General features: G+C 42.7%; 2 protein-coding genes across 11 annotated transcripts in view; one reads left to right on the forward strand and one right to left on the reverse strand.

Annotated features, from left to right (window-relative positions):
* Positions 1-66: 66 nt before the first annotated feature.
* Positions 67-23,685, forward strand: LOC311444149 (uncharacterized protein; the record flags this gene model as incomplete). Its single annotated transcript, XM_084535101.1, has 3 exons — positions 67-672; positions 4,077-4,242; positions 22,028-23,685. One exon carries the CDS (start codon positions 67-69, stop codon positions 523-525), a length of 459 nt encoding a protein of 152 aa, XP_084391227.1. The 3' UTR covers positions 526-672; positions 4,077-4,242; positions 22,028-23,685.
* Positions 5,018-23,835, reverse strand: part of PAK3 (p21 (RAC1) activated kinase 3) — a 119,881-nt gene continuing 101,063 nt past the window's right edge. For all 10 annotated transcript variants that reach the window (XM_084535071.1, XM_084535068.1, XM_084535067.1 and 7 more), the window contains 7 exons: positions 22,542-22,590; positions 20,384-20,496; positions 19,194-19,311; positions 18,224-18,323; positions 17,627-17,823; positions 12,923-13,060; positions 5,018-11,774 (listed from right to left, as the gene is read on the reverse strand). In XM_084535071.1, the coding sequence (XP_084391197.1) occupies positions 11,685-11,774; positions 12,923-13,060; positions 17,627-17,823; positions 18,224-18,323; positions 19,194-19,311; positions 20,384-20,496; positions 22,542-22,590 (805 nt within the window). In that variant the 3' untranslated portion in view covers positions 5,018-11,684. The remainder of the gene's footprint in view (positions 11,775-12,922; positions 13,061-17,626; positions 17,824-18,223; positions 18,324-19,193; positions 19,312-20,383; positions 20,497-22,541; positions 22,591-23,835) is intronic.

Consider the following 23,835-nt stretch of genomic DNA (forward strand, 5'->3'; position numbering starts at 1 on the left):
CTGAAACGAAACATTTGCTTTCAGAGAAAAAGACCTCCCCACACATACACACACGTCGTTTATGGCATGCCGGGGAAGAGAAATGCGCACACCTGTGGCCCCTCGGCCCGTTCCGCCGCGCCCTTCGCCTCACAGCCGGGCCCGGGAGGGGAGCGAGGTGACGGCCACGGGGCCCCGCGGCAGCCGTGCCGGGGCTGGACGAGGCGCCCCCCACACGGCCCCTCCCCTGGCTGCGGCATGGAGCGGGGAGCGCCACCTGCTCCCTGCGGCCGCCCCAGGTCGGTGCTGGAGCCTCGCCCGCTCCACGGCACCCGCGGGGCCCGGCGGGGCGAGGAGCCCCGGGCCCATCCCGGCAGCGGGGTCCGCGCTCGGCCTGGGGCTCGCGGCTGGAGCCCGCCCCGCCAGCGGCCGCAGGGGGGCGCCCGCGACTCGCGCCTGGGCCGCCGCCATTACGCGACGGCCCCGCAGGCGGCGCTGCGGCCGCCATCTTGCGGCCCCGGAGGCGCCGCGGGCGGCTCCCCGTGAGGCGGGGCGGGGGCGGCAGGGACGGGCGGGCCCCGCGGGGCTGCCGCTGTTGGGGCGCTGTGCGGGAACAGGGGGGTGACAACGAAACGTTCCCCGCACATCCACACAGTTCTTAAATGTCTGTTTCTACAGAGAAAGAACCCACAGGTACACACAGGTGGGGGAGGGAGGGAGAGGGAGAGAGACCCCCCTCCGGCTGCAGCTGTGCCACACTCTAGCCATTGACGGGCATAGTTTTTAGATACAATGCACAGGCCCTTATTTATATATCCGTCCCTATGCATATTACGCTTTGTGTTTGTATTGAGTATTATGCAATCAACATCTAGAGAGTTCTGTAAGGGTCACTCTGTGCATATGTGTGCATACATATATATATAATATGGCAATAGCAAGACTTACACAGCTATTTAAGGGTCTCTGTGTATGTGAATATGTGTGTGTGTACGTGTATATATACATGTATATATGTTTATATACACAGGTATACATACACACACCCTATACATACATACATAAATGGATGGAGATCCAGAGACCGTTCTGTAACTAGGTAGCATGTCCCCTTCTCTCCAGCTATTGTTACAAAATATACATTTGTATTTATGTGTATACACACACACACATGCATTACACTAAAGATGTAAAACATAAATGTATACTATATGGATAGAAAGTTACATCGTTAGTTAAGGCTCTGTGTATCTATTAAGGTAGATAGTGTTATGTGGTTATATATCTATATAAAAGTTTTTAAATACGTGTATACATGTATATATACACACCCGTATTTGAAAAAAATAGGATGGCTTGTGAGAGTATTAGTTATAGAACACTCTTGCTGTTTTTCTGCCCCCCCCCCCCCCAATATAAAATGCTCTGTATGTCTGTATACATAGACACATATACATAAAATATACATTAGCACTCCATATAGCTGACTAGAGAGAAACAGAGTCTATATGTGCGCATGTGTATATACATATGTATGCACCCATAGATACAAATATACATATTATATCCTATAGAATGCACATGGAGTGTGTTATATATTTATAGAAGTGTCTACATATGTATACATAAAATAAGTAGTATATGATATATAGATGGCTAGAGAAAGTGCATGTAAGTGCATACATAAGGTGCATATTTATATACTAAAATACTGTATAATCTGTTATATATGTAGATAGCATGTATGTTAGATACGTCTTTCTTACATATATAATACAGATGGAGAGTGAAATACAGTGTTGTCCAGTTACCTAAGGTAGGTGAGAGCGCTCTCATCCTACATATATATGTATGTCTTACATATATATAAAAAGAATACATGGATGAATTGAAAATATTATATATGTGTATATATAGATGTATGTATAGTTATGTGTATGTATATAGCTATACCCATACATATAATATGGTGTTATGTATTTAAGGGGCTCTATCTGTGTATATCTATATATATATATTAAATATACACATGCATATTTCAACAGATAAATATATATACATATATGTAGATGGCTCAAGAGAATTATAGAAGGGTGTCTCTCTCTCTCTGTCTCTCTCTTCCTCCCCCCCCCCCCGTGTAGGTGTAAGCAGAGAGGCACTCTTGTGTGTATACAGGTACACTCATATATAAATAAATATATGATATTTAGTTTATAGTATATGTTATATTCTTTAAATATGTATATATATAGACAGTGTGGTATAGGATGATAGGTACTATATTATATACAGATGGTTAGAGAGAGGGAACATTTTATGGGGTGTATGTGCATATACATGTACATACATATGGCTGGAGTCACATAAGAGTAGAAGTGTGTGCACATGTATAAAATATATAATCTATCTTCTACAAATATTGAGAGAGAGAGACAAAAAGCGCTAAACTTGTTATATAAAGGTCTAGGGTGTTTGTGTGTGTGTGTATGAACTATATATTATCTACCAGTCTAGTGAATGCTACAGTGTTACATGATTATAGAACGGTCTCTGTCTGTCTCATAACATTTATGTATATGACAATAAATGGTGTGTGTGTGTGGGGGGGGGGGATGACACGGATGGACACTGTGTCCCCACCCCCTTTTTTTTTGTGTCTGGCCATACACACACTGACCCCCCCCTTCTTAATCTGTCCTGACGTGTGTGTATATACATGAGATACTATATATGATACATGTACATATATAATTCTGTAACATATTCTAATTAGCTATAAATATTATATAGTATCTTGTGTACATATAGAGATGAACATTTTATAATTTGTGTATATATACATATGCACAAATGCTTTTTTTTTTTTAATTCCTTTTTAGCAAACTATATGCATGTTCTATCTATAATATATACAGTTATGTAGTTATATGTCAGTGTATATACAAAATATGTAATATATATCGATGGGGACAGTATAACATTTATATAATGGTTTCTGTATGTGTAAGTATTTTATATATAAAGTACACTGTATAATATATACACACAGCATTTATATAGCTCATGTATCGTATATTTTAGTATGTATGTAGGTACACATCGTAATATAGGTATATATAAGCCACCTAGAGAGACTCTTCTATTAAGGAAGAGTCTCTCCCTCTCTATATATATGTGTGTGTGTTTATTTTATGTATATGTAGATAGCTAAAGCACTCTATGATTCTATATAGATATGTGAAGAGCTAGAGAGCGTTATATAGTTACATAAGGTGTGCTTTGCCTTGGTGTAACTATAAGTGTATATATTTAATGTGTGTATATTGTCCATATGGGGCCAGAGAAAGAGTTACATATGAGTAGTGCTCTCATTCTGTGAGAGCCTCTTTTTAACTATATGCTACATAGTATGTATATTTATGTGTAGCGCTCTAAGTACATACAGTGTACCCTTCTGTGTTTCTATCAATCGCTCGCTAGCTACTTCTATTGTTTATACCCATACACACTATAGAGACCCTTATATAACAATCTAAAACACTCTTGCCATCTATAGGTGTATTACATAATATTAAATATGTATGTGTGCACATTTTTATATATATTTATAAAATACATGTATACTACATAGTATATGTAACTAACTGGAGAGACAACTGTTATTTGTCGTGCTGTCTATGCGTACATGTCTTACAGAGCGAGAGCTACTGAGTGATGTGTTCCATAGCTAGCTAAGGTGTTCCTTTTTATGTATATCTACAGCCTGCATGTGTACATATATGTAAAATACATGTAAATTGCTAGAGACTCCCCCCCATAAGGGTCTGTGGGAGAGGGCTACCTATTTTTTTTATGTACACACACACAAAATGCTAGCTCTGTTCGTGTTAGAAAGTTTTATAAGGGGCTCATGTCTGTGTGCACCCGTGCAGGCACTGGCATGCATGCTCACAGCCATGTGGTGTTACAAGACCAACGCGCAGCCCTTCGCTAGCCATGCTGCATGCACTGTTGGGAGGTTCCCCGTGTGCCTGGCTGGTGAGCCGCTGGCATTCAGTGGGTGCCGCCACTGCAGTGTTTGTCCCCTGTTTACCCAGGTGACCCACAGCAGCAGCAGTAGGGGAGCCGCTGGATGCACAGCATGGGAGCAGGAGGTGCTGGAGCTGCAGGACTGGGGCTGAGTGAGGCAGGCAGCCAGCACAATGCCCTGTGAGAGTGAGAGCCACAGCGGGGCTGGAGAAGGCCTTTGAGGTGGGCCTAGAGGTAGGTGCAGCCTTGGCGTCAACATCCAGGTGTGAGTTGAGCACGAAGTGGAGAGATGGGACTTAGCACAGAGGCCAGGCTGAGGTCTGACAGAGAGGGCCAGCTAACATGCCCCTACAGCGCACGGCTGGGGCCTCTGCTTCCCTCCCTTCCTCCACCATTAGCAAATACCAGGGAAGCCTTCTAAGACAGAGCAGTTACGGGATGCAGGGCAGCCATGCAGCAGTACAAGGGACTCCCAGTACACACAGGAGGGGAGCTGAGGTTGCTCATACACCTTTAAATCTGGCATTGCTTTAAATCTGGCCAGGTGAGTTTGTCACTGCTTTCTCTGAGCAGCCATACAAGAACTGAAGTGAATGGTGTTCAGTAAGCAGTTTTTAAGATTTATGAGATGCTGGTAGAGGCAGGTAAGGTGGCTAATGTGCAACTCTCCATATTCATGAGGAAGGGGTGTTATTTTTGTAAACATGGGGCAACAGAGACAGAGCACATTGAAAAGTCACAGCACTCAGTGACTTTTTGCAAATGAGAGCAGTAAAAAGACTGTCTGTCTGCTGTCATGGACAAAGGAAGCTCCAGCAGCAGAGGGTAAATACAGGCTTGTAGAAGGTAAGTCCTGTTCCATAACATCATACTCTGGTGGCACAGGTGAAAGCTAAAAGCACAAACAGCCAAACAGATGAAGTCTTTCTGACTGCAGATGATTGAGGCTGTTGTATCTTCAGCCAGCCCTGAGCCTGTTTCGTTAGGAAAAGCTGCAGTCACAGTCCACTGGTATTTATAACTTTTATTTGCAATACTTTAGGTCCAAGTTTCAAACTGCAATATTTTTACACTCAAGACACAGTCATGCACAATCCATATTTCAATTTTCTATTGCTTCAACCACAATTTAAAATAACTTAATATTGGAAACAAAACCCAAAATCTTTAAAAAAAAAAAAAGATGCTGAGGTCAGTAAGATGGATCCATGCCATCAGCACATTTACAAAGTAAATAACTTAGTTCTCTTTTTAAAAAGATCATAATTACCTCTTAATCCAAAGTTACAGAAGATTTTTCACTACACATTTGTTTTTTTTTTTATCTTTTATCTTTTTCTTTTTTTTCTGTTTTTTCTTTTCTTTCTTTTTTCTTTTTTTTTTTTTTTAAACAGATAACATGTCCTAAAAAAGGAATGTACAGCAAAATGAGATACATTTCTGTTAAACAATGAAAATGTAGGCTCCTTCCTCTGTTTACTTTTGTCTGGATACCCTGAAGAAAAAAAAAAATCTAGCAGACACCAGTGTAGATGTAAACTGGTTGCTTCAGACTAAACTGGAGTTTAGAGTAGGTTACATCCTGATCCAGTTAAGAGTTGCAGAATTCTTTTGCAGATCTTCCTAAAATGTACGTCTGTGTATGCACGGCATCTGCAGTGCAGATGCAGCACCAGTGCACCAGAGTAACTCCCAGAGTGAATTCGGGCTGTACCCAAGAAGGGGTTGTTCTCTTCACTGGAGGCTACACAGTGTTTGCTACTGGTTCCCACCTAGAGCAGCTCCCCTTCCACTTGTTCACCTGCTACAGCAGATAGCAGCAGCTTATGAGTGTTGCACCTGAAGAGCTGAGAGGCTTTTTTTTTTTTTTTTTCCTTGTTGCTGTTCTACAGACTGGTTTAGCAGCATTATTTAACACTAATATAAATAGTGTGACAAAAAGCAATTGCCTCTGTGCAGCTTCTCCTCAAAGGTCAAAAGTCGCAGCTGACATGGATGTAAGAGAATTGCATGCTTCAGATTTGCTACACTGACCCACTTCTGACATGAAAAGCTTTGCATGATGGAGAAAAAGAACGATGAGCAGCTCCCTTCTACCCACCTGCTCACTTGGCTGTGGGACACCACTGCCCCCCCGTACCGAGAGCTTTATCAGCACCTAGTTATTAAGCAACAGGTTCTGCTGTCGTGGAAGCCAACAACCAAATTGTCACCAACTTCAGTGGGAGTAGAAGCCGTGCCTGTACCTGATCTCTAAGTCTATGGCTGGGCTGGACAAATGAAATACAGAATGTTCAGCAGCAAAAGGACCTGGCTTTAAAAACAACCACTTGCTGCTATTTTTCTCATGTTTGCAATAGTGGTATGCCAGCCTGTGGCATCTGGGAGCCCTCAATGCAAGCATGTACTTGAGCTGGCTTGCCACATGCTCTTGGAGGTTATGCACAAGGTGTAGGGTAACACTGCATCCCTACCAGGCTTACAGAGTTAAAAATGCTGCTGTAAACAGGCAGCTCAAAGGGCAGAAAAATGAGGATTTCCAGCACTCTCTCTGAGCCAGTAACACAGTCGTGGTGAGCAGTCACTGAGCACAGGAAGAACAGAGGGCACAGAAAGAGGAACAACATACAGTCAAGCATAGAGACTAGGAAGAGCAAGACCTGTGAAAGACCTTTTCAGTTTCTCACCTTAGGAAAACTTAGCTGTTTCAAGCCCCTGAAAGGAGCCAAGGCCAAAGCAGCGGTGACACACAAATGCTCATGTTCTTAGGTCATATGCTACCTCCCTCAGAGCACTGTGGTTTGAATGCATGCGCACGTGGCTCTTCTGACCTGCATTCACAACAGCTCCCAGCTCAGACCACTGCATCCAGCTGTGGCCTTGGGGCTTTGAGTCCCTCTGGCACGTTAGCTGTGCGAGGCAAAGATTAGGGAGCCTCGCGGAAACCCAGGCAGCTGTGAATGCAGTGCCACTCAATGAGAGCACGAGACACCACGCACACTCATGCCGAAGCCTATGTGCAATCTGCTGGAAACTGTCCAATGTAATGCTATTGTACTCAGAGGTTATTAAAACAATGAGCACCTTTCCATATTATCAGCTCTAACAAGTTAGACTGCTCCCTAGTTTCCTCACTCAGTGTCAGATGCTAGCAGAACATGAATACTTGCTTGGAAGAATAGTTAAGCAGTGAGAACAAAGTTTGCAGGCTCCCGCCTTCATGGCAGACCAAAAGGAACCCACAAAGAGCACGTAAGCATCCCTCATTGTCTTTCCTGTATCATTTTTTTTCTTTTGAGATGACTTGTCACCAAAGATGCATGCGTCCATTTGTAGGCTCAGGAAAGTGAACGTTTATATACATGACACATACCCAGGATTATGGCAGTCAGCTCTAAATCACACGTATAAGCAAGATGCTGCAAGTTTCAGCCAGAAAAAGAAATCACTCTGTCAGCTCAAGGACAGACGCAAGCAAAGAAAAGTTTTAAAGACCCCTGAATTGCAGACTGCACCCGAGGAAACCTTGGATGGTAGTTTCCTGCCTGTTTCCTGAAAACTGGGGGCTAAAAGTAGAGTTATTTACCCACTCAGTTGAAAAACAAAAGCTGAACGTTTATATTTATGAACCTTCATCAGCTTACCCCATCTTTAAGTTCTGCACATATAGGAACAACAGTCCACCATGAAGGCCTGTGGACTGCAATCTTGATAATGCTTAGCAAGGCTAAGCTGGCGTCAGTGTGCGTGCCCTGGGTGTCAAGCAAGAACAACTGGCTCCTGTCTTTAACGGTAGGTGCTAGCAGAGCTCTCTCCATCTCTTAATCCAGTTAGAGCAGATCCATTAAGCGAAGAAATGCACACACGTACAGCTCAGCGTGAGGGATACTCTGTGGCCAAGCCACTGAGCATATACTGGAACCACAGATCATAGGGTACGGTGACATTTCCTACACTTAGAGGACAGAGTTAAGTACTTACTTTCCTTCTTGTGGTGACCGGAATGTGCTTCATTTTTGGTGGCAGGACACGGGGGGGAGGCTGACTGAAAGACCTGCTGAGGTACAGCCACTGGCCTCAAAGAAATCCAACATAAACAGCTAAAAAGAATACTTCATTTGTAAGTAGCGTGAGGTGGCCAAGCAGTATCCAAAGATGGCAAGGCGATGCGTACTTAGAGAAGTGCTGGACACAAGAAGTAGGAACACAACCCTGGCCTGAGTTTGTGAACAGACCCCGAGAGCACTGAGTTCCACCCCCCTGTGCAGGCTCCCAGGAGTGTGTGCAGGAGCTGTATGGAATTCTGTATGATTATTGGTTTTGGTTTTCTTTTTTTTTCCCTTTTTCTTTTTTTGTTAAATAAATAATCTTTTCTGTGCTTCTCAAGCTTCCCTGACTTTACTGCTGTCATGCTTCTGTCCCAGAACTCATTAAAACCACAGCAAGCTAACAGGTCATTTTCACACACTGCAGGGATGGGAATCATAGTCAAACTCTGGATTTTTTTTTGTTTTGTTTTCACTTTCTTTAACCATTTAATGAAGTTCAAAATAAACACAAATAACCAGTCTTTTAAAATCTTGGAATGAAAATGTTTGAAACGTATTTAACATTTACCTATGCATTTAAAAACAGAAACATCCTATTTCTAATACTTTCAAAAATATATGTAAACTAATTGCTTAATCTGAAGATAGCAGTCCAAAAAAAAACCGAGATAATTCCAGAGATTTTATAATATTAGCCTCTTCTTTCTGGAAGGTCAACACTATTGTCAATCCTAACTTACTACTTGCGCCTGTAAATAATGTACAAGACTTACGCATCTCAGGACAGATTTATTATTACTTTTTTTTTTTTTTTTTTTTTTTTTTTTTTACTATTAATATGCCACATTTCCTATCAGAGTTGGGAAAAGATAAAAACAGCTGCCACCCTTCAGTATCTAGTGACTCAGAATCTAGTGCCTGAGACTGTCTCAAGCACAAAGCCTGGTGCCTCCAGATGCTGGAGGTGAGCTTCCCTGTACGTAAAACATTCCCAGCTGGGCAATTACAGTTCATGTGGAAAAGAATCACTGGCAGAGATGATTTCAGTTGAATCCTTTCTGCCTCACAGAATTTTTTTAGCAGAAAAATCTCTGGATTTTCTGATGCAAAGAAAAATAAATATAGTATATAATAAAATAAAAACTAAGGCCTCTTATTAAAGCAGTTGTATTAAAAAGCCAGTGCCAACAATATTCTGTATTCTGGAGCATACAATGGCCAGAAAAATAATACTAATATCCAATTTCCTATTTTTATTTGTTATCCTTCTGAAGTTTTTTCTGGAAATTAGAGATGCCAAGAAACTTACTGTTAAAGAAAATAAATAGGAAAAAAAAAAAGCAATCACGTAGCGTAGTCTGTCAATGTAAGTATCTCGTATGTCCAGCAAACGTGTACCATAAAAAAGTGCTTTCCTTTCAAAGGACGGCTGTCTGTTCCTTTGTGGGTAGGATAAACTAAAAGCATTACTGGTAAGAAAAACTGTCACTTGTTTCTTCACTTCTGACATGGAATACAAACATGTTTCATTCAGATTAACGCTTTACAAATAGAGGGCAGCCCTTCACAAGTCCCAGTCGCTCTTTTTTTCTCAGGGAAGCTTATCTCCCAGGTAGATAGCTTGAGCTGACAGAAAAAAATGCGGCCTCACAAAAGCAGCAGCATCTTTTCGTATTTGTGTATCTGAAAATCAAACCTGTTGTACTCCCCAGGATGCCAGAAGCTAATTTGTACCTAGCTGTGGTAACCTAACGAGCATCGCCTCTCCCATCGCCTCAGCAAAGACACTGGGATGGACAGAGGAGTGAGGGTGGGTTAGGCGGCAGCATTAACGACATTTGCAACACAAAGACTGTGACTAAATAAGAAGCCAAAACCAAACAAGCTAATAGCCTAATTCAAGAGTAGCCCAAACATCCTTCATTCGTACCGGCAAAATGGGAAGGTTTTTAGTACCTTAAAGCCTGCTTAGCCCCTTGCAGGACCAGGCCTAAACATGACAGACTACAGCAGAAAGCTGTTTTACACATTTTTTTGCTCATTAGGTAAGTGTTGATTTAAATGCTGTTTTGGAGGTCTTTGATTAGTTGTACCAATAAAGTACAGCAACAAATAACCCATACAAAATGCTTTTTCTGAGTGAAGCCGCACTCCATCTTTCTTTCAGAAAAGAATAAATAAAACACAAACGGCATACTAGAACTACTCTGCTCCCTTACAGATCAGCTGACCAGGCGAGCGCAATCCTCAGTCACATCCAGGATTCGCTCTCCCTCAGCAACTCAGAACTGCATTCAGCAGCGCCTGCTGTATGCAGGAGACCAGAGAGCAGGCGGGTTTTATGGCTCGAAATGTTTCTGCAATCTACTCTGCATTTCGTACCTTTGCTCTTGCTCAGGGCAAGGCTTCAGGTTTAAATGCACTTTCGTCCCAAGTTGTCTGGGGCACTGGCTCAGGCAGAACCGAACCCTGGAAGCCGTCACTCCTTTGCACCAGCGTCGCAGTTCCCGTGACAGCACTCGTGCGCCCAAAGGACACTCACCTGCACGGAGCCCGCAGAGTGGTCTGGCTGCCTTCGCACAGGTGCTACCGACCTTTCCCAGGAGCTACGAGAAGACGGGAGCAGGCGTCCTCACAAGTGGCAGCACCGCCCAGCTTGGTTTTTCCCTCCTTTGCTCCCGCACAAACCCAAGAGGGCTAATCCCACCGGGGGCGATCAGTCCAGTCCCGGGAGAAGGGGGGCACCCAGCACCAGGCTGCTGCTGCTCGCGCCTCCTTCCAGCCCAGGGCTGCAGACGCTGCTCCGTGCTCTGCCAAGGGATCCGCTGGGGCTCGGCACTGAGCAAGGCTGGGCCTGCTCTCACGTCACATCTCTCTTACAGCTTTGCATCACACAAGCCCTTTCTGAGCACACCGATCTTTCTGCTTTCTCGTTTCAGTAAGACTCTCACCCATATTACAACTAGTTATACAAATCAAACTGCCAAGAACAGAAACACGATATATTCACAGTTGAAAGCCTGTATCTCAACAGGATATTTTGTCTGCTCCACTCCTGATTCATTTTTGGTTGGAAACGCAATTTCACTTTCTTCCTCATCTAGAAGTATAATGATTGGGCAAATACCAGCGAGTGGACTGTATTCAAAAGGCAGTGCAGTCTGGAGTTATGAATGAAGAAGACCCTTCTCCAATTCCAAACCATATAAAAAAAATAACATAAAAGGGACTTTGCATCTTTAAGAAACAATTGACAATTTAAAAGTGAATGTACAGCTTATTCACAGGGAGAGAAGGAAGGGAATCTTCCAACTGCATTTGCTTTACCTTAGAAATGGCTGAAGCAGCAAAGCATTTTCTGTCATTACCTCTCTGTCTTAAGCCCTGTTTCATTTAAAAAATAAATTAAGGAGCCAGAAAGCAGGAAGAAGACACGTGATAAGTTTTTACTCATTGAGGGACTGGAGAACAGTTGTTCTCCCCTCCTACCACCATGACTGCGACTGTTGGTCTGTCCATCCATCCATCCATCCTGCAGCAGAAGCGTTGAGGTTTTATAGAGTTTTTTTTTTTTTTCTCAGTCCTGCTCTGGAGGGAGCTGGCATGGGAGAAAGCCAGCCTGAAGCACTAGCGGCTGCTGTTCTTAATTGCTTCCTTTGCTGCAATGATCAGAGGAGTCAGGCTGGAAAGAGGCTTGGCTAATTTTAAAAATGGATGCTGCCCAAAGGAAAGAAAGAAACCAACCATTACTTTCCAAACTCAGTTACAGACTCAAACATTATTCCTCTGGTACCAGGAATACACAGAAATAGGACTGACGGTACCATCTGTGTCTTCATGTCCAGTACCCTTGCTATCATGGGCAAACACAGCACATCATCTTATTAATCCATTTATCGAAGTGTCTTCAGCTTGCTGGGATTTTTGCCCTGCTGGCCCTCTGGGAATGTTTCTTGCTGCTCCAGAGCCTTGATTCTTTTAGGAAACTTCAAATACTTACTTAGGTTCCTGTCTTCTAAAGACACAGGCTGTTTTAGTTGTCAAAAAAAAAAAGGACTAGAGGCTTGAGCTATTCCCAGGGGAACTCCAATACCTCTAGAAATGGTTATCCCAAATGGTATTTAGGCCTGTGTGGAGCTTTGAAGGCCACTGAGGTCCAGGCTTTTAGGCTTTATTTATTTATTTATTTATTTATTTATTTATTTTAAGGCTTTAGGACTGAAGAAGGGAGACAAGGGACAGAGCACTGATGGACCTGGCTTTGGGTTGCAGTGGGAGCTGTTTGCTCCATCCCCTACCCCTCCTTGTGCTGACTGGCACTTTCACAACAGGGACAGCCGAGGAGCACATGCTACAAAGCTCTGTATCTACCACAGTTTACACCCACCACGAAACCTGGCAGTAAACCAGTAGCAGCTCTCATTACTCAGCTATGCCAGGCAGCAAATGGTGCTGTGACAAGTCTCATTCAGCCGTCCCTACTTCAGTGGCAGAAACCTTCAATGGGGGCAGGACAGGTAAACTGGGGCAGTCCCTCTGATGACCCCTCTGATGCTCACAGGGAGCACCCCAAAGCCCTTCCCTTCCCACAGCCAAATCTCTGACCACTCGGCTGTGGCTGATTTCCTTGGGTTCCTGTGTGCACAAGTTAGCAACACCATTTCTGCCTCTGAAGCTGGGGCCACTCCAGTTCAGTCGTTTTGTTACTGCGCAGAACTGAATATAGATGAAAATACTACTTTTGTTTAAGAAGCATCAAGTCTGGAGACTAATATGGGGGGATTAGTCTGACGCCTTCACATTTAGCTGATGAGCACATCCTTATATATTGCAGCCATTTCACTTGCAGCCATTTCCCACCTTACCTGCAGAAGCTCCTTGGCAGACCCTCTCCTGTCCACATCCATCTCCAGGCAGCAGTTCAGAAAGTCACGAAACACGGCAGAGAGTCGCTCAGGGTTCTGCAGCTCCGGTGTCCCATTTGTAGCTATCAGATACAGCGCCTGGAAGAAAGGGAAACATGAGACTCCACCTGTTTCTTTCAGCTCCTTAGCTGCTCACACGAACCCGATTTTTAAGGTCCCGTCTCCACCAGCAGTTTCCTCCCTGGCAGAGGATTAGAGACAATTTTGCTATCCCAACAAAAACAGCAACCCTGATGCAGACACAGCTATTCCAACATCAGTATGATTTTGCCTTGACAGCTGATTTCATTGGCTGACCTAGTTAATATGAACTACACCAGCAGAAGCATATTTTGCTTCTGTAAGTATTGACACTAGCTGTACAAGCTATTTTAAGAGTGAACTGGGTCTAACTGTATTATTTCAAAGGATTATTACATAAAACATATTTCTGCTGTGCTCACTGGTCCCTAAAGCACAGCTTCCATAAAACCAAAGTAGCCAATTTTTTAGTTCTGTTCTTGATATATATGGTAACTGGATGAAAAAAGGAACAAAAATATTTGGAACATCATTTTCAACACAGTGTAAGTTGCATGAACAGTTATATTAAGAAGAAAATGCATAACTGGGCAGACAGGAGCCACCTGCAATTACATCTCAAAACACCCTCAATGCCATTGTATCGCCAGTGTAACAACGCCAAGAGCAATTCCAGCCCTATGGTAACCTTATGCAAATTGTGATACTCAAGTAAATGGACTAATGATGACCCATTCCAGAAATTGCCAGGGAAGAAATGGGAGGTTTTGGCAGATGGGTTATTGAAATCTCATGCTTGGTGACACAGAGAAATTGGCTTCAGTTAAGAAATAAGTATGTTCACCAAGCCCTTCAGCAAAAAAAAAAGACGAGAAGCAGAATAGGCTATATTCATTTAAACTATAATCTTCATGTTTCAGGCAAGCATCCCATTGAGAAGAATGGAGATGGGATTTTAGAAAAGCTTTTTTTTTTAGTAAAGAGAACATTAAATTTCTTACACTTGTTTCACGTTTCATCACCACACACAGAAGAGGTAGAAACAACTCAGAAAACAGTGTTTAACCTGAGAACTGTGAGTGTTTGTGTTAAGGTTTGAGTCCTCTGTGAGTTCTCTTCCATGTGTATAAACGCCCATCTGAATGCGCAGTCACTGCACTGGCCCCTCCAAACACTTGAAAATCCCAGGCCTTCTCCTCAGTAGCATCTAGCGTAAGCTAGGCTTAACTTTCTCAGGCAGATTAAAGGACACTTCACAGCTAACAGTATTCATGCAGCTCAGCAAGTCTTCCTGGTACTCCTTTTCCAATCTTCAGGCCAAGGAATTATAACTAATTTTGCAAAACATATGGTAAACATAGTGGAATGCAGTTCACTTTTAACATGCTCAGAAGATAAGAGTTGAGTTAATTCTGCTATTGGAAGATGTTACTTAGAAACATAAGATATTCTGAACTGCTCAGACTTGGACATGCAGAGTATGTCCAAAAATGTACAGCAATAATAAGAACAGGCCTAGGCCTCTCACGAACAGCTCTGCCATGCTAACAACAGCTCCACGCTGCTGGCATTCGAACAGACCGTGACCAAATTGACTTTGTTCTCCTCTTATGTACTGAGGAAAAAATTCCAGGCCTAGAAAGGCAAATGAACCATCCTAGAGTAAAAACAATATGTTTCTTTACTTTCCCCACAACAGAAGTATCACAAAATCAGTCCTATCCTGCTTGTCTGCAGCCGACCTCAGCCACATGGCACAGTGGGGAGCTGGAGTGCCTGTCCTCACTGCGTTTAGCTGTGCTACCCAAGGGATTTAATTCTCCAGCAGTGAAGGAATACAGCACTGACGTCAAACCTGAAATTTTTGTTCCAGCTACATTCAGCTGACTGTGAAACATGAGTGTCAGGATGAACGAAGCTCTTCTGTTTGCTCATTTCTTCACAATGTATGAGTCATGAGAAAGTCATCTTTAGCTATTATTTTACCTTTTAAATATTTCGAGTATTGCACATTTTAATTATTTCTACAAGAACAGAAAAGGTCTATGGGGATCTGCAGTACCTTCTAATTATGTACCTTTTGGTTTCCTGTGATGCAGCCAGTAAAGAAAAACAAGTACAGTCAAGGGAAATCAATGTTTGCAGTAGCTGCAAAGGAGCAGTAAGCTCATAAATTTGTTAGCTTACCAAAAAATAAGAGTCAGCATGCAATTTTAGCTGCAGTCTCTGAAAATAGTACCTCAGAGTTATCAGAAATACGCTGCAGGAACAATATACAGAGAACTTGGAAGCCTGAAACTAGAAGATCCACAGCATTTGGAACACACACTGTAGCTTTTAGGGAAAGTTAAATACTGCAGTTAATAAATGAGAAAGCAAACAGAAATGCCTTTTTTTTTTTTTTTTTCTTCCTTTTTTAATTAAAGCTGGGGAGGTCCAATGTGCATTTTGAAGGATATTTACTGCATTGTCCCTCAGGGCCTAGGAATACTCCTGATGGCAGGAAATCACAGTGAGAGAAAAGAAATACCATCACAGGAATATCCAGGACTGTCATGGCTGGAAAATGGTTCCTGCCTGTGAGTTCTGCAAAGGCTGGAAGGGACCCGAGCAATGTTTGCTCTATGTCTGGAAAACAACAAATGTGACTACACTAAAACTGCTATTAAATCCATGATTAATGATCCTTTAGTGCCCTTATAATTTATTGATGAATTTAAATTAGTGCCAGTATCTGAAGCACCTGCATGCCTTACGTTATTAAAACAATCATTCATAAAAATAAAAGAGCAGCCTTTTGCTTCCAGGCTTTTCAGAATTCCCTGAATGTGGTCACAGTGAGATTACTAACTGCAACAACTACTGTGTGTCATCCGCTAAAAACTTAGCTCTAAAAACAGGTCTTGCCTATAACCTTCCTGCTTGGATGCAACCTCTGGAGTCTTAGACTCCACGTACAACAGCAGGTCAGATCCTGTCCCGTTTGGGATAGATTTACCTTAACAGAACTAGCTGGTAACTGGGGAACTGCACTCACTCCATCAACAGTTGTTCACTGCTCCTTGCTCCGGGGCAACAACCTCTGCAAAGAAGCCAGGAAAGCTGATGCAGATGGTACCAACTTCAGGTGCCCGATTTTAATCTGCCAGTTTTACTCAGACACCTGAAGATACCTTGGACCTGTAAGCATCCACACTGATCTCAACTCCTGCAGGAGATGAGGTGCGTATGGAGAAGAACACCATCTCCAATTTAGTCTGGGCAATACCAAGAATAACTGAATGTGAATGTGGTGGGAAATCCAGTTACCTTTTTAACAGCTGACCTGACGTGTCCTGAGGAGCCCTAATTAACAGCTAAGTTTAAGGAAGCAAGGAGTTTTCAGCATCCAAACCAGTAACAACACTTGTTATCTTTATGTTTTTGCTGCCATATACAATGTATGTTGTTTTTTTTTTTTTGCAAGGGTTTCCCCTGGATGCACGTGGAATGTGGGGCCTTGTCTCTGCAGGAAACTGAAGAAGAACTGGTGATGTGCAAAAGCCTTTCTAGGTAAAACTGGTCTGCAGTGACAGGTCTGCTGCCTACCAGCTAAGGTGCACTCTGCTTGTTTGACATCAGTCTGAACCCAAACCCATTTCTTACACCCTTTCACATGGTGGCACAGCACATACACGAGTGCACTGGAGCCCAAAACCCCAGGGCACCTGCCAAACCAAAACAGGTCTTCTATAAAGATACAGAAAACTTTTTTTCATAAAAAGTAGAAGACAAAAGATTGTGTATTTGTCATGTTCCTTTCTTAAACAGCATGGCCCGGTTGTGCTGTTTGTTCAGTCTGCAGCACACAGCCTGGGCTGCCAGAGGAATTGCAGCCTCACCACTATGAGAAAAGCTAAAGGTCATGCTGTGTTTTAGTTCTAGCCTTACCAAAAATTACGTATGTATGTACACAGGTACAAAATTAAATTCCTCATAGATTCCTGCCTCCCACCAGGAATTAACTCTGTAGCATTTAACCGTTTCAGCTATCAGCCTTAAGTTTTTTCCTTGGTGTAACTTCCTCCTATATTGCACACTTGAATAAGAATTGGCTGTTTCATTTTAAGAGTTTGGATAAACGAAAACTTCAAAATAACAATGCATTAGTTTCTGTGCATTTTAGAAATTAACAATTTAGAAATCAATAATTACGGTATTACTCTGACCAATGACACCTCCTGAAAGGATCAGGTAACTGATCTACACTGATCTGAGTTTGAAAATACTTCTGCCTGCAGGTGCAGTTGAAGCTTGTTTCAGAAAAAATCAGCTGGAGAAACTTGCCACTGAAAAATCCCTGGCGTCAGAGGTACAGCTAAAACACATTTCAAACAACGCCTGAGAAATTTTAAGGATCACTGAAGACAAAAATGACAAACTTCTGAACTGGCTCCATCCTACTTGTCTTTTGAGGTTCTCCCATTTACGTCCCCAAAGCCAGAGTCTGTGCTGATACACTCCACTGACATTTTTAGAAGCAGCCTTTGCTGGAATTAGTCCAAGCTGACGTGACTGGGATTTTATGTCTAAACATAGGACAGCTTAAAAAGACAGTGGTGTCTGATTCTATTGGCATCTTACCCTGAGAGGATTTTCATTAAGGTAAGGCGGTTCTCCTTCCACCATTTCTATTGCCATGATCCCGAGTGACCAGATGTCCACTTTGGGACCGTATGCTTTTCGTGTCACCACTTCTGGTGCCATCCAGTAAGGAGTCCCGACCATTGTGCTCCTTTTACTCTGTTCAGGGGTGATCTGAGCACAGAAGCCAAAATCAGCTGAGGAGAAAAAAAAAAAAAAAAAAAAAGTATTGTTAAAGCCATTTAAAATTATGAAACCAAGTTAAAATCCCTGGTTTATAGCTAAGAACGTGATGTTGAATCTAGCTAGGAAAGCAGCAGTGTCTGTTTGCTCTGCAGTGACTATTGTGCACTTGGGGCTTTAGACCGTAACTCTGGTCTCTGGAAGGGGCATGCACAAATAACAGGCAGTGTTTTTTCTTGCATCTTTCTTCTTCCTGTACTTCTCTGTGTGTTGGAATAAGTAATGGAAAAGCCCTTAGCGTTAAGCAGCGGTCAGGACACCATCAGAGGCACCCCCTCTGGGTAACTGGCAGGCAGTCAGAAGCAGCCCCACACCCCAATCCTGGGAGAGCTGTGCCTGACGAAGAATACCTACTCAATTTGACAGATCCATCCATTCCGAGAAGAATATTGTCACTTTTGATGTCTCTGTGAATCACTTGGTTTGAATGAAGGAAATCCAGTGCTTGCAGGCACTGATAGATTAAAAAAAAAAAAAAAAAAAAAAAAAGAAAAGAAAAGAACATAAGGGTAAAAATTAATGACTCGATTTCATCACACAATAACAGAAATAGTTCTAAAAGATTTAATTTCTAGATGAGTTGAGAGTAATGGCAGAACACTCTGTTTTCAAGAGGTATAGCTTGCCGCTTCAACACTGCTAGAATAACTTTCTAAATGAAGGCACATGAGCTTTTGAAAAAGAAATGTCAATTATTGTTACAGACTATCCTCTGAAAGCACAGACTGAATGACTGCTGTTAAAATGAATGTGCCACGTCCATCCATATGACAAACTATTATTTGCCAAAAGAAAAGTCACTTTCTTCAGCATGAAGTGGATCCCTTTTAGGTGGAAGGTTGCATGACAAAGATTTTATTGTTAGGTTCTAAAGCAGATTTGGAAATAACATGCTAGTCATTTTTCAGAAGCAAACACCACTTTGGGTGGAATGCTAGCCTTTTAAGCTCAGGACCGTGATAAATGAGCCTCTATTTTTCTTTGCTATTATTTTAAAATTCTGCCACCAACATGTTTGCTTTTACAGGCAAGGAATGCAGTATGGACATGCTCCAGGCAAATGTTTAAAGAGGCAAAGTTGAGAACAGTAAAACACAAAACAAGAGAGAATACACTAACAGTGCAGTAACAGAGTCTACGTGCAGTAACAGAGTCTAAGTGTAGTGATTCTGGCAGGCAGTTCATTTAAGATGCTCTTTCTTCTCCCATATTAAAAAAGCAATACAGAAGCAAAGATCTGGACACGAAACCACTCATGTTCTTTGCACCTGCTTCAAAGTACCACTCTGTCCAAGTAATCAGAAGTGCAGACAGGATCCCTTACCTCCCTACACACAGCTGCTATCTGTCCTTCATCCATACACGTCTCTGTAACAACATCAGTTAAAGAGCCTCCAGCCAAGTATTCCATAACCACCCAGAGCTCATCACCTACTAGGTAGCTGAAACAAGAAAACAATGGCGTTGAGATAAATGTGCGTTGCTAAATTGTCTTATGAAAATTACAACAGTTGGCTTTGATTCCTGTTCATTTTTAAATGAAGACAGGATGAAATGAATGGACATTCCTTCTAGGCTATAGAGTATGTGGGAACTGTGCAGCCCGAATGAGAAATGCACCTAAGTGAAAAATCAGATGTCTTAGATGGCAAGCAAGTGAAAAATGTGATTCAGTAAAGGCAAAGATGAATGTTGAACCGGAATATATCAGATCATCTGGTTCATCATCTTAACGTATACATAAACACCTTGATTAACTCCAGGAACAAGATGACAACTTTCATAGTTGTCTGTGGCAGCGGGAGAGTGTGTGCCACAGACAGAAATTGGTCAACAGCTTAGAAAACCTTATACAAATACATTCAGAAACAGGGAAAACAGTTTAAAACCTGACAAATTATGTGTGTCTGGAAACAAGAACCTACTCTTCCTGGAATCCACAGCAATGGAAACTGGTTGGAACAGCCAAAGAGAAATAATTTATAGACTGGCATATCTGCATTTATGATAATATGCAGAAAACATGACCAACTTAAAAACAGGGTGGAGGTGGAGATACAGGCAGTTTTAGTAAGATGTGGTTGATCGAGGTCTTTGAAAAGATGCTCTGAACTCCATACTCTGTCTAAACATCAGGAAGCACCTCTTTACTCTATGGATGACTGGCAGAGGTTGCCCAGAGGGGCTGTGGAGTCTCCCCCTTGGAGAACTTCAAAAGCTTCTGAGCACCCTGCTCAGGATGGCCCTGCTGGAGCAGGGGGTGGACCAGATGGGCCCAGAGGTCCCTGCCTACTGCAACCGTTCTGTGATGCTCTGATACACCAGAAAAGATTAATGCACATAAAGACCAGTCTCCTCCCATATATTTTTATGCATATATACACATAAATATATAAATACACATAATTATACGTGGATAAAGAGTTGTTTTCTGTGAGTAACCAAAGGCTTTTCTTCATCTTTCAGTTTCAATATGGAAATGAACATTCACGTGACAACACCAGAAGTACTTACCTGTCTAAATAGTTAACAATATTGGGATTCTTATTTTCCCTCATGACCAGGATTTCATTAATAATTAGTTCCTTTTTGGGCTGCTGTTGGAGATTCATTTGCTTTATGGCCACCTAAAACGACAGTGAAAACAATGCATTAACGTGAATAGTCTGTTGCACAAGATCAGAGTGAACACAATGTGTTTTTGGAACGATCTATCAGAGTTGTGCCAAACTGTCTTGTTATTACACATTAGAGCTCGGTAACTTACATTACAACACCCTATTTCTTTACTTGCTTGCGTGCTAGTTACACGTGGTCATATATATCTTGCCTTATAAAATCTGTAAAAACAGTCTTTAAATGATCAATCAAAAATCTCTAATAGCACTCTCTGGACCTACATTCTTTTAAGATAGACTTATTTTATTACCACCATTATTATTTATGCATGTTTTGCAAGCAGCAAGTGATTCTGTTACTATGAAAATATATAAAAAACAGCTGGTAATTCTTATCTTTTAACAGAGTTTAGATTTGCAATAATCTGGCTTTAAAGAAAAGAATCCATTCTGTGGTATTTTATGGACACACTCAGGGTTATGAGCAGGGCTCAGGGCTTTTAGATTTTCAGTTATAAAGTGTCCTCCTGTACAGAGCATCACTGGAGGCGGGTGGAATCACTGGAATCTCACGCTTACAAGCGAAAATGATACATCAGAAATCTTAGACTGTACCCCTAAAGAGCAAAGGGCCTAAGACACCAAAATCTGCTCTAAACCATCGTACCTACCCTGCCTCTGCCTCAACCTGAAAAAGGAAACGATTGGTAAGATGCCACATAAATCAGCCCCTACTGGGACTGTGAGAATAAACAGTGCTTTTCTTCCAGATTTGTTTCTCAACCCCTTGGCTCCCACTTCCCTGCAACCAGTTCTTGCCAGGGTGAGCCTGACGTTGCCTTGTAGCATCGTGGGCTGTCACCAACACCAGCTAAACGTGAGCGTAGCTTTTAGGAAATCTTTGCCCTGGATACGAATCTTCCCATTTTAGTGAGTGCCAGCCAGCTTCAGAACAACTAAAACACCAAACTGCATCCTGAACACGATCTCTCCTTAATTAGTTCTTGTATTATCCTTTGAAGATGAGACACGTGATGGAAAAAATGCTAAACAGTATTGCTGTCTGAATTGGTGATTAAGATAAATTGGGACTGGGTGGTGGCAGTGACCGTCAGCTGCTTGCATTCATGTCTTTGGCAATTCAGACCGAGCGCGTCCTTCTTTGAAGGATGGCACTGCCCCTCCTTCCCTTGCTTCTGGTAGTTCTTAGTAAGGACGAGGGCTGTCCAAAAGCAAGCAGTGTAACAAAGCTATTTATTCCTCACAGCAATAGGGGAAGCTGTGAACACCCCGAGGGTTCCCCAAGGCCTGTGGTTACAGATCTTTAGGTTTTACAACTGGGGCCAGGCCCCCAGACAGCTTTTATGCTGGAAACACTTGGAGTTAAATTACACTCAGACCAATATTCTCTGTAGTAGCACAACTGCATCCACACTTGGGAGCAGGGATAAGATTTTCTAAAGCAATACATTTACACTAGCAATAAAAAACACTTTTTCTTTTTTTTTTTTAAATCAGTCTTGCTGGCATTTCTTTATAGATTTCTCTCCATTGAAATGCCCATTCAGGGATGACAGCCGTACCATGGTACCAGGATGGACCAACAGTACTGTGGAGAGCAAAGATGTGTTCAGAAGATGGAGTATAACAAAACACATCTCATACAACTGGCCCTAAAAGCTAAGGGTGCAGCATCAGTCCAAGCACAGAGAGCATCGAGGCTCTTACTGATTTCAGGGGGACCAGGACCCCCCTGCCCAGGAGTTCACGGGCACCTTTTCAGGCATTAATCACCACATCAGTGCAACAGCTGCTGGAAAGTGGATGGCCCAGGAAGTGTTTAGTTACGGAGGCACAGACCCACGGTGGCCTTAAAGAACCAAGGAGCTGAAGATGGCAGGCGATGCGTTTTGTAGGCTGACACCAGTCCATGCTCAGGAGGAACAGCCTCTGCACCACCCATCTGCTGGCAAGCTGAAAACCCCATCCACAATTCCTGCCGGAGGGGAAAGCACTGGATACCTGCAGAGTCAGCTGGGGCTGCCGGCACTTACCTCTTGTCCTGTGGCGATATCTATTGCTGTGTAAACAGTTCCTGATGCCCTAGAAACAAAACAGCGGCCAACAAATGAAAAGCGTTTTAGTGCCTTCGAGTGAAAACAAGCCCAGCTAGGCCATCTCTGCTGCCGGCAGTGTTTGCAAACCGCCCGCGCTCACTCCTGGCAGCACGGCACAGCCACCTGCCGGCCCTCTGGATCCAAGATAACCAGCTCATGGCCAACGTGAAGAGAAAGGGCTGGTGTGAATCCAAAATGTACGCCCTACATTATTTTAGTTCAAAACTTATGGACTGAGTTGTTTCTACATATTTCTCCCCCACCCCGAAAACTCTGGAAAATATTCTCCTGTTTGGCATTCTTGGTTTTGAGAATGACTCCGAACAGAAGAACCCAAAACAGCTTCTTTTTGTCAAGAGCCATTCAGCAGACACAGGTGCTAGTGTAGGGCTACCAAAACACGAGTGAGGGGTTTTGCCTGCCATCTGCCTCTCTTTAAAAGCCATTCTTCCCCTGCAAGGCTGTGAAGGGCCAAAAGGGCCATGAGCAGAGGAAATCCCTTTGGGTTTAAAAGCAACTGTGGGCTTATAAACCCTGCTGGGGTTTCCTTCTGTGCTAAGCCACAGGCTTACACTGCCATCGTTTATGAAGCCTGTGTGTGCATGGACAGTGAGCCACAGGAGAGCCAGGGTGGGGATTCTGAGATGTGGGAACGTGCATCTGGCAAACTCCCCATGGATTGAAAACACAAAATCCTTTTGCTCATTTTTGCATGATCACCCAGTTTGTTTCTGTTTACCTGCAGGCAGAAACATTTCTGAGAAATTTTATTTCAACAGGCATCAGAGATCACATACCAGTGTTGAGAACAATGTTATCATTGGGCATGCTATGTATTCTTTTAATATAAATGCAAATGTGTTTGCCTATGACTAATTGTTGAGATTAATCCAATTTGTTTTCATAAAAAGCCAACACCATTTATTCAGATTTGCTAACACTGTGCTACACCTCCTGAGTAAAGTCCTGTCAGGGTTTATTTTAAAACAGCCACTTAAATGAGGGCACATTTTGCTATGCCTCAGGCCATCTGTGAAGAGTTTAGATAAAGGTGAGTAATTTAAGTAAAGCTGTGAATTAATTGCAAGGGCTCTGTGATTCTGTATTAGGGACTTTTACTTCTAAGCAGCTATAATTTCTGATCTGTATCTAACTTTCAAACTCTTCTGTACCATCTCCGTTTTAATGCAGTTAGGCAAGTACCAGGACTAACAATTAGATCTGTGTCACT

This window comes from Aythya ferina (genome assembly GCF_964211825.1).
Source record: "Aythya ferina genome assembly, chromosome: 13".
In the NCBI taxonomy this organism is placed as follows: Eukaryota; Metazoa; Chordata; class Aves; order Anseriformes; family Anatidae; genus Aythya; species Aythya ferina.